Source organism: Schizosaccharomyces octosporus (genome assembly GCF_000150505.1).
Source record: "Schizosaccharomyces octosporus yFS286 unplaced genomic scaffold supercont6.1, whole genome shotgun sequence".
In the NCBI taxonomy this organism is placed as follows: domain Eukaryota; kingdom Fungi; phylum Ascomycota; class Schizosaccharomycetes; order Schizosaccharomycetales; family Schizosaccharomycetaceae; genus Schizosaccharomyces; species Schizosaccharomyces octosporus.
In genome coordinates, this window is record NW_013185619.1 from 2,472,326 (window position 1) to 2,486,255 (window position 13,930).

At 37.0% G+C, this 13,930-nt stretch overlaps 4 protein-coding genes across 4 annotated transcripts; 3 read left to right on the forward strand and 1 right to left on the reverse strand.

Moving 5' to 3' along the window:
- Positions 1-1,800: 1,800 nt before the first annotated feature.
- On the forward strand, positions 1,801-3,080 carry SOCG_01936 (RSC complex subunit Rsc58; the record flags this gene model as incomplete). The annotated part of the gene is made up of 2 exons (XM_013160430.1): positions 1,801-2,149; positions 2,206-3,080. The coding sequence occupies 2 exons, from the start codon at positions 1,801-1,803 to the stop codon at positions 3,078-3,080; spliced, it is 1,224 nt and encodes a 407-aa protein (XP_013015884.1).
- A 524-nt stretch (positions 3,081-3,604) lies between these two features.
- On the forward strand, positions 3,605-10,022 carry SOCG_01937 (sporulation protein Spo15; the record flags this gene model as incomplete). Its single annotated transcript, XM_013160431.1, has 1 exon — positions 3,605-10,022. The coding sequence occupies one exon, from the start codon at positions 3,605-3,607 to the stop codon at positions 9,923-9,925; it is 6,321 nt and encodes a 2,106-aa protein (XP_013015885.1). The 3' UTR covers positions 9,926-10,022.
- SOCG_01938 (arf binding gamma-adaptin) lies at positions 10,010-12,113 on the reverse strand. Its single transcript, XM_013160432.1, has 4 exons — positions 11,889-12,113; positions 11,718-11,805; positions 11,579-11,654; positions 10,010-11,398 (listed from the first exon to the last, which is right to left on the reverse strand). Exons 1-4 carry the CDS (start codon positions 11,929-11,931, stop codon positions 10,097-10,099), a joined length of 1,509 nt encoding a protein of 502 aa, XP_013015886.1. The 5' UTR covers positions 11,932-12,113; the 3' UTR covers positions 10,010-10,096.
- A 96-nt stretch (positions 12,114-12,209) lies between these two features.
- On the forward strand, positions 12,210-13,864 carry SOCG_01939 (ribosome biogenesis protein). Its single transcript, XM_013160433.1, has 2 exons — positions 12,210-12,899; positions 13,074-13,864. Exons 1-2 carry the CDS (start codon positions 12,703-12,705, stop codon positions 13,702-13,704), a joined length of 828 nt encoding a protein of 275 aa, XP_013015887.1. The 5' UTR covers positions 12,210-12,702; the 3' UTR covers positions 13,705-13,864.
- The last annotated feature ends 66 nt before the right edge of the window (positions 13,865-13,930 follow it).

Consider the following 13,930-nt stretch of genomic DNA (forward strand, 5'->3'; position numbering starts at 1 on the left):
GAATAGAAAAGGCACTATACTAACTAACTGTACCAAAAACTACCAAAGATGATTCCGGTATTGTTTATTTTTTTAAATTATTAAAGGAAAAAAATAAACAAAAAAAGTTGTGGAATAGAAAATATTTTTTACAAAGATGGAAGAAGAAGAAAAAAAAAAAAGAAAAAAGGACAATTACACTACCAACTAAAGACTAAAGAGTCCAAAAGAACAAATTGGCATACGGGTCAGGTCAGGGACGGTCGTAGTAGCGATGGGAAACCCCGAACCAGGATAACACTTGTGTTTAAAGGGAATTGAAAGGGGAAGGGTTAAGCTTGATTATTCATTGTATATATTGCAAAAATTTTGATACGTATGTATCTCGTGTTTCCGCTATTAAGGTTGTACCTTGTCGTCAATTCTAGTAAACAATGATGTCTAATATGAAGTAGTAAGGTATCTTTGTGCATCAAAAAGGTCCACACAAATTGATTCCGAGTTTAATGGAAACGAATAAATAAAACAAAGTTTGAACATTTTGGAAAGAATTCATTTTATCAGGTGAACAGTGAACCCTGATTGCTTTGCATTGTTTACTGTTTCCAATTCATCGAACCCTATCCCTGTTCCAGAAAGTCTAGATTTTACAATTTTGGGTCTCGTAAATGGAATCAGCGTATGATGTCTTGTTTTTCTATGGACAAGCTTCGCCTCGTTTTTAAAAGAGGAGAGGAAGGGAAGGGAACAAACTTTCCGATCCCCTCCGCTCCTCTCCTCCTTGCAGCGTTACTTTGTGTTCGGAAGATGTCAAGTCAAGCCGAACCTAGCCAAGCCGCATAAAGATTGGAGAAGGAATGGTTTTGACAAGAAAAGGGTTTCGAAAGAGGAAAGGAAGGAAGGAAAGACTGGGTCATACTGAGGAAATCAATCGAGTCATATAGTCATTATGACCATGGTTTGTATATGCTATAATGTTATTTTTCTAATATTCTATAATGCTATATACGATAGTTTATGCGGTCTTAGTTTTTACTTTTTAAAAAAAAAGAGTTTGTGATTTCATTTGTTATGATGTGAAACTCGTATTCACATATTCAAAATGAAATTTTCTTTTTCTTTTCGTGTTTTCTCGGTGAGTGATGCGAAATAACAATACTCTACTCTTCTTTCCTTACCTTACCTTACCTTACCACTAACTACTCTATACACTTTACTCTTACTCTAACTCCTATGTGACAACGGTGTGTCGGTCATTTCTAGTTGTATGATGATGTCATTATGTTGTTTCGTACCCATCGTAACTTTGCTGAATCCACGTTTAATGCAATAGAACGTATCGTATAATAGTCTTACAAATATTCTCAATACTCGAAAACAACAACAACAAAATTTAGCAAAACGACGAAATCCCTTGTTCCCCAAGAGTCCAATTTACGAGTCCAAGCCCTGCTTCTTCGTTCAACACTTTAAAATTTATTTCGTTCGGTTTCTGCCCCCCTTCCCCAGCGCAGCAAACTCCAAGACCTTTTGGATTTGAAAAAGAACCATCCTTCCTGGTTGCACTCTTTCCTTCACGTTTTCTCCTTTGCTTTCCAATTTATTTATTTCTTTTATTTTATTTCTTCTTTTTTGTAGGTAATTTTTTTCGTTTTTCTTTTTTCTTTACTCAAATTTTTTGTATTCTCGTTTCCTTTTCATTCTGTCATCGCGGTTTGTTCTGTTGTTTTGTCTTGTGTTTCGGTTTTGTGTCCTTCTGCTTGTATTATATTTTTCTGATTATTTTCAGTCCATTTCTTTCCGGTTCTCATTTTCCAAACCATGGAACATGCTACTTGGCAACCCTTAGTTGTCTCTTTCTTGTCCTCCCTTCCGGCTGGATCAAGTTTACTAACCAGTACGAAAACAGTCTCTGGTGAACCTTTGGAAACCATCCTGAATAACCAACAATATACTTCCTTGCATTCATTCCTAAAAGACTGGCATTCTATTTGCTATCAAGGAATTCATGACCATAATCCTAGCGAATCTATCTATTGGGATATCGATCGTACCTACTTCCTCCTCAAGCAAGCTCTTTCAACAAATACAAGCCAAAACCCCGAAATCGGTTTAGATAATGCTTCTCTACCACAGTCCACCACCAGCCCTTCCTTATTTCCCGAAAATTGTATGTTTTTGAAACTGCGTTTCGTTAAGAATTCTATGCTAACCCCTTTTCTTTAGCCCTTTATCCTCAATTTAAATCTCATGCCTTGATGATGCTGGGTCCAACGGGTCCTTTGTTCACTTCTCCCGCTCACCTTTCACGGTTAGATTCGCGACTTCCAGATGGTGGTATTGTTGCAAAGCCCGTAGCCGTCATGTCTTCTCCTGCATATGGTTCTGCCAACGATGTTTCCCTCAATAAAGTATCCACTCCTCCTGCTTCTCCTAAACCTCCCAACCCCGTAGTTAACGTTCATCCTTCGTCACTTAAATATCCAACCCCAAAACTCCTTTCTCTTGATCCCTTTTCATCTTTTTCTCCCAATCGAAATAGTTCCTCAACCGTCATTTCCGACAATACTTTTAAAACCGTCTCTACGTACTATCAGTCGGATAGGTATCAAAAATTACTCGACTTTGAATCCGTCGATGCAAATTTTATCCAAGAAAATCTCGATCTCGTAGATGAAGATGTTCTCTCTGACGCTCCTCTTCGCCGAGACTTGTTGCATGTTTATACTTTACTCCAACGTCTTCAGAATATCCAAAATGTCAGATTAGATTCTCCTTCACCTCCTGATGCTCCTTCATTAGAAGAACGTTCAATTGCCTCTGAAGTGGGCGCCTTGCTATCAAAACTTATTTTATTCTACAATATGTCCCCTTCCGATTTAGAGATTCCCAATATGCAGTTTCCTTTCACAAAGTTTGGTCCACAAATCCAAGGTTCCTTACCGCCAACGGCACAACCATTCGAAAGTCCCGCCCAAGCTCAAGCAAGAGCTAGCCAAGTTTCCGCTCGTGGAAATTCTGTCTTAATGAATGGTACTTATGGTCAGTATTCTTCTGACACTCCTATTCAATCCTACAAGCGCAGTAAATCACGGCGATAAACTCGATCTTCATCCCATGTTGTAATTTTTTGATACGTTAGAGGACTTTAATATCTATTCGTTCTTTGTTTATTTCATTCATTCAACCATTACTCCTGTAGTGTTTTGACTAAAGCATTTCGAATCTTCTTCTTTTTTCTCAATTATTTTTTCTGATTTACGCAAAATACTTAATTTCTCCATTAGCCCAGTTGTAACATTCAGGCATCTTTGAGTTTTCTTCATTCATCTTAAAGTGGGTAAACATATGAGTTAGAACAACGTCAAACGAAAACGTTCAATGAATGCATTTGAACAGGTATCGGTTTATTTACAGAATCGTAATGTTGAAACTGCTATACGATATTACAAATAGCGTGATAAGATAATACTATTTTATTATCGAATACGTGTCGGTTCATTATATTATCAAGGTTTTTCGTTACAACGAGGAAATTTCACTATCTTCGCACGTTAAAAGTCATAAACACTTGGAATTTCAACCACGACGCGTCAAGCAAGAGCTGTTTTAGTTCACAGAGCCCATGTCGAATCAGACGCCCACGTCTCCTCCACTCTCTGATTCGGAGGATGATTCTCTTAACAGTGTTTTAAGTCCAATATCTCCTTTTGCTTACCCAGATTTGGAAACGCCAAAACCTCCAAAACCAAAAGTTTCTGGTAAACATCTGACGGAAAACAACAACGCCCTTAATCAAGACGATTTATCTACCCCTACTGCTCGCCCAGAGAAAGGAAGAAGGGTATTGAGCGAAGGAGAGGCCCCTCTCAGTAATGAAGTTGAGGAAACTCACCAATTAACCCCCCGAAGCCCTGGTTCGACTTCTAATACTAGCTGGATGCTAACTCGAGGAGGGTTGTTTGATAGTCCTATTTACGATCTAAAGACCGTTACTCAAAATTCCAGTTTAATCGCCGATCTAAAGGCCGTCCGATCAAAGTTGGCAACTTTGGAACATGAAAATGGACTCCTTTCAATGCAGTTAATGTCAAAATCAAACCGAGAAGGTTGGGAAAAGAATCCTTCAGACATGGATGCTTTAACGTCTAGTGAGGATTATCAGTATTTTCAAAAGAAGGTTTCAGAATTAGAATCAGCTCTGTCATCTAAGCAATCCGAAGCGTATGAATTATCCAGACAGCTCCTAAATGTCACACAAAGGCTTGATCAAAAGGAAAAAGAATACGAGACTGTGATTCAAGATGTGAAATCAATGAAGGATAAGATGAACCATGATCAAGTCTCAAATTCTGACCTTCGAGCTGAGCAAGAAAGGCTACAAAGGCTGTTGGTTAGCTCGAATAATACAATTGGATCCCTGAGACAAACAGAAACCACCTTGCGTAGTCAATGCAAGGATGTAGAAAAAAAATTATCAGCTCTTAACGAATCAAATTCCAATAAGGATGAAATCAAAGATTATCAAGAGAAACTGCAAGCTCTTACGAATCAACTAAAGAAAAAGGAACATATGATTGAGGCCTTGAGAAAAGATACTCAATCGCTAGAAAATACCTCCGCAGACAATGCTGAACTTATTGAGAAAAATAGAAAACTTGAAAAGATTCTCAGAAGCTCCATTGCTAGCTTAAAAGATTCCAAAGAAGAAATTACAAGTATGCAAAACAAGATCAATGAGTTGGAAGGTCGTTCTAGTGATCTACAGTATAAGCTGAACACTTTGGAGGATGAGTCGGGTGAATTTGATTCCGTTAAGCATCATTTACAAGCTACTTTAGAGGAATCTAACTATAAGCTTTCGGAGAAGACTGAAAGTCTTAATCATTCGAATCAACAGCTCCAGGAGCTCGAAGCTCGTATTACCGAAACTAATAAGCATCTCGTTTTGGTCACGTCTGAGCGAGATCGAAATTCTTCGGAAGTCAAGGATTTGCACGAAAAAATTACAGAATTGCAGAATTTAGTGACTTCCTCTTCCAAGTCTTTGGAAGATAGTCAAAGTATTATAGCACAGAAAGAAAATGAGTACTCTAAACTAACGTCTTTACTTGAGGAGAAGGAACGCTTACTGTTTGAATCTAAGAATGAAAGCGTGAGCAAAAATCAGTATGTTGAGACGTTGAAAGATCAAGTTAAAAAGTACGAGGATAATATCGAAGATTTAACTTCAGAATTGAATGAAAGAAGAAATGTTATAGCCAAGCTAGGTGATGAATATAAAAGCTTGAGTGCATCTAGGAATGAAGAACTAGCTGAGAAGGAACAAGCTCAGAAGGCTCTCGCTGATGTGCAAGACTTATGCAAGGCATTCCAAGATAGATTAAAGGATTCAACCCTGAGTTTGCGAAATATGGAAAAACTGCTAGAAGAATCTCAAAATTCTAACGGAGAAGAGGTTCATACCCTCAAAGCGGAACTCAGCAGGATAAAGTCATCTCTAGACGAAAAAGATTCCTACGTTTATAAAGTGAATGAGCAGATTATGTCTTTAAATAAGGATTTTAATGATCTTCAAGCCAATAATGAAGAACAAAGCCGAAGTTATGACTCTCTCAACGCAAGTTTTGCAGAGTTACAGAAGAAGTTCAATGATTCACAAGAAATGAATAATAGCATGGAAAGTGAAATTAAAACTCTAAGAGACTCCTTATCTAAGTTAGACGAGACCGAAGATTCTCTCAGAAAGCTGGAAGAGCATAACCGGGATTTAAGTGACCAACTAAATGTTTACAAGGATCAGGTAGAAGAAAAAGAAAACTTCATCATTTCCCTTGGTGATTTGAGAAAATTGAAGGATAATCTTGAAAGTAAGCTTGATTCCTGCCAAAGGTCGTATGATGACTCACAGTCTGAAGTAACCTACCTGAAATCCATGAATGAATCTTTAGAGGCTAAACACTCTACCTTTAGTTCTTCTTTCGAAAAGATTTCGACTGAATTGCAAAGCGTAATGAAAGTGAAAGATGAGACTTTTGGAGAATGTTGTCGACTTAAGCAATGTCTCACATCTTTGACCGAAGAATATAAAGAGCTTTCATCCGATTATTCAGGATTAAAGCAAGCATACCAAAACTCTGAGGAATCAAATAATAATCTTCGGGTTAATTCTTCTAAACTTACTGAAGAGATTGGACACCTTAAATCTTCTCTTCAAAATGTTGTGTCATCTCTTTCATCAAGTAAGGTAGTGATGAATTCTTTGACAGATGCAAATAAAAGACTTCAGGATGAGCTAGCTGTTTTGCGAAGCAACCACGAAGGCGTTACTAAACAACTTAATTCTGATCGCGAAAAGCTTTTTAAAGCTAGCGACTTGTACGAGTCCTTATTGCAATCAGCAACAGAAACTGAGAAGAACTTACGATCTGAAAACGACGGGTATGCTGGAAAAATTTGCGCATTAGAACAAGAAAAAGAAGGATTGTTTAAAGAGAAAGAAGATTTGAATCAAAAGGCTCTTTCGCTAGCGGATGAAGTTAAGGATAAAATAGAGAAGCTTTCTAACTTGGAGGTTTTACATAGCTCTCGAGAGGAAGAATTTAAGAATGCACGAGACGAGCTATCTGAAAAATCTAAAATCCTTAGTCAGACTATGGAAATTGTGAAACAGCTTGAGGAGGAGAAGTCCACTACTGGCAAAGAAATTAAGCATCTCATGTCTTCGAAAGAAAATATAGAAGAAGAGCTACGTACATTGAATTCGAGTTTGGCAAGCTTACAACGGTCTTTGGAAGATCAAATTGCTGAGAAGGAAAATCTAAGTGAAAAGCTCGTTAAATCTCAAGATAGCATATCTGCTCTAGAGAAAGATCAAGAAAGCGTACTGTTAGAGAAAAACAACCTTCAAAAGTCTAAAGTGGATTTAGAACAGGCCCTTGAATCTGTCGAACGTTCTTACGCTTCTTTATCTGAAGAACATCGTTCAATTCGCGATGAATATCAATCCCTGGAAGATGCTTTCTCTAAGTTAAAAGAATTGAATCAGAAACTGATAGAAAAAATCAGCCAATCTGAAGATTTAAGTAAGCAGCTCAAAGAAAAGAATGCCGCTGTGGATGATAAACTTCTGGATACCACGAAACAACTAAAAGATACAGAAGCTATGTTGGCACAGAAGAGCCAAGAATTTTCTGATGTACAAAGTGAAAAAAATCTTCTTAATCAACAACTCTATGAGGCTGAAAATTCTAGCAAAAAGCTTGAAGAAAAGAATACCGCTATGGATAATAAGCTTTTGGATGCTATGAAACAACTAAAAGATACAGAAGCTATGTTGGCACAGAAGAGCCAAGAATTTTCTGATGTACAAAGTGAAAAGGATCTTCTTAATCAACAACTCTCTGAGGCTGAAAATTCTAGCAAAAAGCTTGAAGAAAAGAATACCGCTATGGATAATAAGCTTTTGGATGCTATGAAACAGCTAAAAGATACAGAAGCTATGCTGGCACAGAAGAGCCAAGAATTTTCTGATGTACAAAGTGAAAAAAATCTTCTTAATCAACAACTCTCTGAGGCTGAAAATTCTAGCAAAAAGCTTGAAGAAAAGAATACCGCTATGGATAATAAGCTTTTGGATGCTATGAAACAGCTAAAAGATACAGAAACTATGTTGGCACAGAAGAGCCAAGAATTTTCTTATGTACAAAGTGAAAAGGATCTTCTTAATCAACAATTCTCTGAGGCTGAAGAGAATATTTCTTCGCTTCATCAAAGCATTGCTCAATTTGAAAATGATAAGAAGGAGTTGTCGGCAAAGATCGATTCCATAGGTAAAGAGAATGAAGAACTAAACAGTCTAAGGATAGGATTCAGCGAAGCATTTAATTTCCTTTTCAATATGACCAAAGACGTATCTTCCTTTGACGTTTCAGAATTTAGTCTGAAGGACCGTTCGGAAATACTAGAAGCAACTTCTTTGTTTACAAACTGTTTTAAAGAATTAACTAACAAGTTACGGAATAAAGAGACAGAGTTACAGGATAGAATTCAAGATGCTGACACGCTATCCAACGAATTGAGAAACGTCAGATCAGATCTGAATTCGCTCTCACAGCTTTTCAGTGATACTAAAAAAGATTATGCTTCCCGTGAACACGATCTGATTACCCAGCTGAACGACTTGAATTTGGAGGTTGATTCATTCTCAAAGTCAATTGAGAGTAATTCTTCGGAATTACAAAGAAAAGAGGAGTTGATAGGAGGCTTGAACCAAAAAATAAACAATCTACAGAGAGATTTGGAAAGCAGCTCTGAGGAAGCAAACACTCACAAATCAGACTTGGAAAATAAGCGATCACTCGTAAACAAGTTGACTGAGAGGATTGAGATTGTAACTAAAGAAAAACAGTCGGTCTCAGAAGAATTAACCGGAATAAAAATGTCATACGAAAAGGCTAACAATAAATTGTCTGCGACAGAGGCAGAGCTTCATTTTGTTCAGGATAATCTATCAAAGAAGGAAGATGAATCTAAGAAATTGAGTTCTAACCTGCATACTTTGAAAAAGAAGACTGACGAACACATGGTTTTGATTAAGGGTTATGAAGTTGATTTACAGAACTCTGCGAATACGATAAATCATCATTTAGCAACTATCGGTTCCCTTGAAAAAGTAATTTCTGAAAATAAAGAAAAGTTGGAAGCCTCTTCTAAGGAAACTAATGCTGCAATTCAACAGTTAGACTCCGAGAAAAGAAAAATATTAAAGGATTTGGAACAAAAGCGCTTGTTGATAACAGAGAAGAATGAGATAATTGAATCCCTTCAAAAATTCAAGAATAACTCTGAAGATAAGTTGGCGAAATTAGAAGAGGAACTGCATACTTTGAAGAATTCTAGCGAAGAGTATGTTCAGAAATTGCAAGATGCCGAATGTAAGGCAAATAATCTTCAAAACTTGTTAAATAGAAGCAATGAGGAGCTTTCAGTTAAGGATCAACAATGTAAAGAACTACAGTCTACCCAACAATCGCTAACTGTTGTCCAAAATGAACTAAAAGCGAAGTGCAGTACGCTGAGCTCGTTAGAGGACGTTTTAACAGGAACTCAAGCACATAACACGGAGCTTGAGGGAGAAGTTAAAAGGTCAATGGAGAGGATTAAGAGAAGAGACGATCGTTGTGATCATCTTGCTTCGAAAGTAAAGAAGTTACATCAGCAGTTAAGTCAACAACATGATACATTTTTCGAAGCTGAGCAGAAGCGTATCTTACAATTGACCAACTTGAAGGATACCGTAAAGAAGCAAGATAAGCATTTAAAGAAGCTGATCCAGAAGCAGGATGAATTGGTTCCTAGAAGCACTATACTAGTCTACGAGGCTTATATAAAGGATATTGAAAAAGAAATTATAATTCTTCAAGAACGATTAAATTCACTTGAGTTATCACAGCAAGTACCGAAAGGATTGGCTAGATTCTTGGGGCGATCGACCAACACATTCGAACCGGAAGTTATGGAAGTCTTTAAGCGACAACTCGGAAAGTTGCAAAACATTGTCGGTCCCAACTTTTCCGATAAGTTCCAGGAAGATCTAGATCGCTGCATAACTGACGAAAAGGAACGTCAAGCTACTTATTTCGATTACACGCAAAAAGTGGACCATTTAGCAGAGTGTCTTCAAGCTTTACAATTCGCTTTGGACAGGGAGATTAACTTTAAGAAATCTTTGGCATTATGGAAAACGGCTTGCTATGATGGATTGAAAAAATACTATCCTGAAGTTCAAGTTGAGAAGTTGCTTGATGGTTCTCTTAATAGCGAAGAAATTAAGAAGCCATCTCTACGCTCAATTTTTCTCTGCGTCATGTCATTACAGCGATTAAAGTCCTTAGGAGGAAGTTATTCTCACTATGGAAAGACAATTAAAAGTATTGCATATTAAGGCTTCAGTTTTTTTGGTTGCAACTAATAATATATTCATGCAAATTATTTATATCTTATTAAATGGTAATGGTAATAAATGATTACGAAATTTTAAGAGCAGGTCGGATAATGTAAACAGTAGAAACTTTATTACATTGTGAAGATGTACGTCTATTTAAAAATCGATTATCTAGATTTGAAGAGGTAGATAACTTTCGCCAGAAGCTTCCTGATTATTGAGGTTAGCCATCCAATAAGAACGCCAGCGAATTCGTATAGATTTCTGATCATTACTGACACCAGAAATATTCATAGTCATATAGGCAGCGTCCTGCTTTTTTGGAGCTATAGTAGTTTCTCCAACGAGGGGAAGCATCTGAAGCTTTTGGGATTTCATGACAGCCACCTGAAAGGTAACATTTGATACAGAGGACGCAAAAGAGTCGTTAGATAGATAGACGGCATATGATGCCGTACCGCTCGCTGGATTGTAGCTGACTAACTTGGCTGACAGTAGCAAGGAACCAGACTTCAAAATGGGAACAGTAGCTTCAACGTTCGAAAACTTGTGCACCGAATTACCATTAGCTACCGGTTGATTAGAATTGAATGCATCAGGAAAGCCAGCAAAGTCTGATGCAGTACTGGAGGAAACGCCATTATTAGATAAAATTAAGTTATCGTGACTAGGTTCATCAAGCAGATCAACTAAAGACTCGTTTCTTGGGGGAGCATTATTACTCTGCTGGGATGAATTGGAGGAATAAAGAAAGGATTGTTCATTGAATTCATGGTTAATTCCATAAGCATGAAGTACATCGTGAAGCAATTCATTCAAAGAAATAAGCTTATGAACATAATATTCATCGTCATCCTCGGTCTGCAACAAGCGAACGACTTTATTCTTATAGACTTTCAAGGACTCTATAGCGGACTCTAGCGGTTCATCAAGAGACACCGAAGTTGGATTTTCCAGATGATGTTGAACACGTAAAGCTTTAGCTTTGATAGATTCAATTTCAGCAGATGCGAGAGCAGAATAATCTTCTGTATTTTCTTTATCAAAACCTGCAATTACTTTCATTAGTGCATTTGCTTCAGCCAAATCCATTGGAGTGCCACGTCGAAGGAGTTCTTGAAGCTTAGCTTTATGTGCCTCCAAATCTTCCATAGCCAACTCATGAGCGGAGCGTAGATCATTACTAGGATTCATCACAGCAACCGAATCTTCATCAACTTTTGGAAACTTGTAGCCTTGAAAAGCCATCAATTCACGGAGGTCGTGAATTTTGGAAAACTCTTGGCTATGTCTATTGTTTTTACACAGCATATAGTTCCACTCTTCAAGCATTTCCAAAATCTTTTTCTGGATCTTATTCATATGAGGGAGGGGATATTTAGGAAAACGCGAAACAAATCCATTGAGAAATTCTTGGCTTCCAATTTGTAAATGAAAGGGAAAGCCGCAGTTTTTAACACATATATCAAGAAGCTAAATGAAGTTAGTATCCAAGTTCCATGTATAGATGGGTAGAATCAGGAATGCTGATAAATTCAAAACACACAGAAAGCTCTTTTTTCTTCCTGATTTGGACTCCATCATCACTCCTATATCCTGAGCTCGAGCAATATATAGATGAAGCAGCTTCGCCGCGTAGCTTGGATTACTTACGTTTAAAGCCAAATAAGTCACTGTTGGATTGGCACTATTGATACGCTTCAATATGGTAAAAGCTGCCTCTCTGGGTCTATACATAGATAAATTCGATTAGAAAAAAAAAAAAAAAACCCCACTTGACTAAAACACATACGCATTTCCCTTCTTGGCATTAATGTAATCAGCAATCTCCAAGTTTAAGGCCAAGTTCGGCTCCAAATTGAATTGGTCCGTTGCTCTGTCTGGTCCGTGTTAGTACTTCATTTAGAGCAATTCTTTTAAAAATAATTTAAGCATCATGCATCTTGGTAGTAGGATTACATACCAATATATCTTTCTATCGTCCGACTGACTTTAGAGGAATGCATGTTGACGAAAGCAGATGTGCTGATTCAGATTGAGTACAAAAGAAAATAAACCAAAAATCCAAAGGATCCAAACGAATTCAAAAAGTAGTTATTTTTTACCAAGACTTTACATTTAATGCAAGAGGTTGTTGAGTTCAATTGTATCTTGACTATTGATAATATGAAGCGTAATATCATAGCTTTTCTTCCATAGATGATAGAGATATAGAAAGCTCCTCGTTATACCAATAGGTGATTCGTTCCCTTAATGATACTACTATAAAGAGTATGTCACAAGACTAAGAAAGACTACTGAATGAACAAACTGAGATGTAATGTGAGTAAAAATCATGATAGAGATGAATGACTACAACATTACAGGTAATTCATTCATTCTTAAGATGTACAAATGTATGAATTCATTATTACCTTTATGAGCTTCGCTGAAAAAGAGAAATGAACCTACCTCCAGGTGGGACAGCTCCAGTTCTTACTTGGGTTACTTAGATGCTGAGAAAGTGCATTTCCAAGGAGAAAAAAGAAAAGAGCAAATATATCATACACTGAACGTCCCGGATTCACTCGTTCAAATGAGAATGCCTTCTATTTATTCGAGCATGAGTTTAGGTAACAAATATTTCAGAAAATTATATTACACAAACGAGGATTTATGTTTCTATAATGACAACTATAATTTTACCGACATTAAGATTATACAAAACGAAAAGTTCAGCTGAAATAAGTATTTTTACTGCAACACCTATAAATAACAATTAAATTTTGGTTTTCATAATGGGTCCTCGAAATTCAGGTAAAGGTCATGACAAGCACAATTTTAAAGGACAGAAAGCATTAAAATTTCCTTTGCCTCTTGCAATGTGGGATTTTGGCCATTGCAACCCGAATGCTTGTTCTGGGAAAAGGTTAGAAAGACTTGGTTGCATACGAAATTTGCGAATTGGTCAAAAGTTTAAAGGAGTCGTGGTCACGTAAGTCAATTTTTTTTTCTGTTTTTTATTTTTTTGGCGTTTTATTTTATTCTTGCTTCAAGGAGCAGATTATGGGCGAAATTATGTCTCTAGTTTGTTGCTTGTTGGTATAAAATTCATTTTGTTATCTTAAAAAGCATTTGTATTTCAGTTAATTGACGCTAACTAATTCAGACCGAATGGCAAGTCACCAGTTTCTCCTGCTGACCGGGAAATTTTTGACAATGGCGGTGCGAGCGTCGTCGAATGTTCTTGGGCTAAAATAGATGAGATACCCTTCTCAAGAATTGGAGGTCGGTGTGAACGCTTATTACCCTACTTGGTCGCTACAAATCCCATCAACTATGGACGTCCTTGGAGACTGAATTGCGCAGAAGCTTTGGCAGCATGTATGTATATTGTTGGATATAAGGACGAGGCCCGGTTGTTGATGGAAAATTTCAAATGGGGCCATGCTTTTTTTGATGTCAATGAAGAGCTTTTAGATATTTATGCCTCCTGTAAAGATTCGGATGATATTCAACAAAAACAAAAACAGTATCTGGAAGATATGGAAGAATCTTATCGAGAGCAGCGAACTACAGACTTTGGAGACATTTGGACTCAAGGAAATCTGAACCATAAGCCAATTGCTGTTAGTAACGATACATCCAGCAGTTCCTCAGATTCGGAGAGCATTGAAGAAACAAATCTTGCGGAAGAAACTACGAATACTCGCGAAGATTCCGAACAAATTGCAAATGAACCAACTGAAGAAGACGATGATCTTTGGAGAAATATTGTTCGTATGAAGCTAAAAGCATAAAATTGATAATGTTTTAAACAAAAAAGAAAAGTTTTAATTCTCGAATGCAAGAATGTTCTTTGCAAACATTTACATAATACTTTTAATAACAATGGAAAAGAAAGGTTCGATCTTTCAAGGAAAGATTTGTAAAAAAAGAAAAAGAAAGAAAAACTTTTTTATTCAACATTCAAACTCAAAATCAGTAAACTTAATGTCTATGGATATGAAATCGGCTAATAAATAA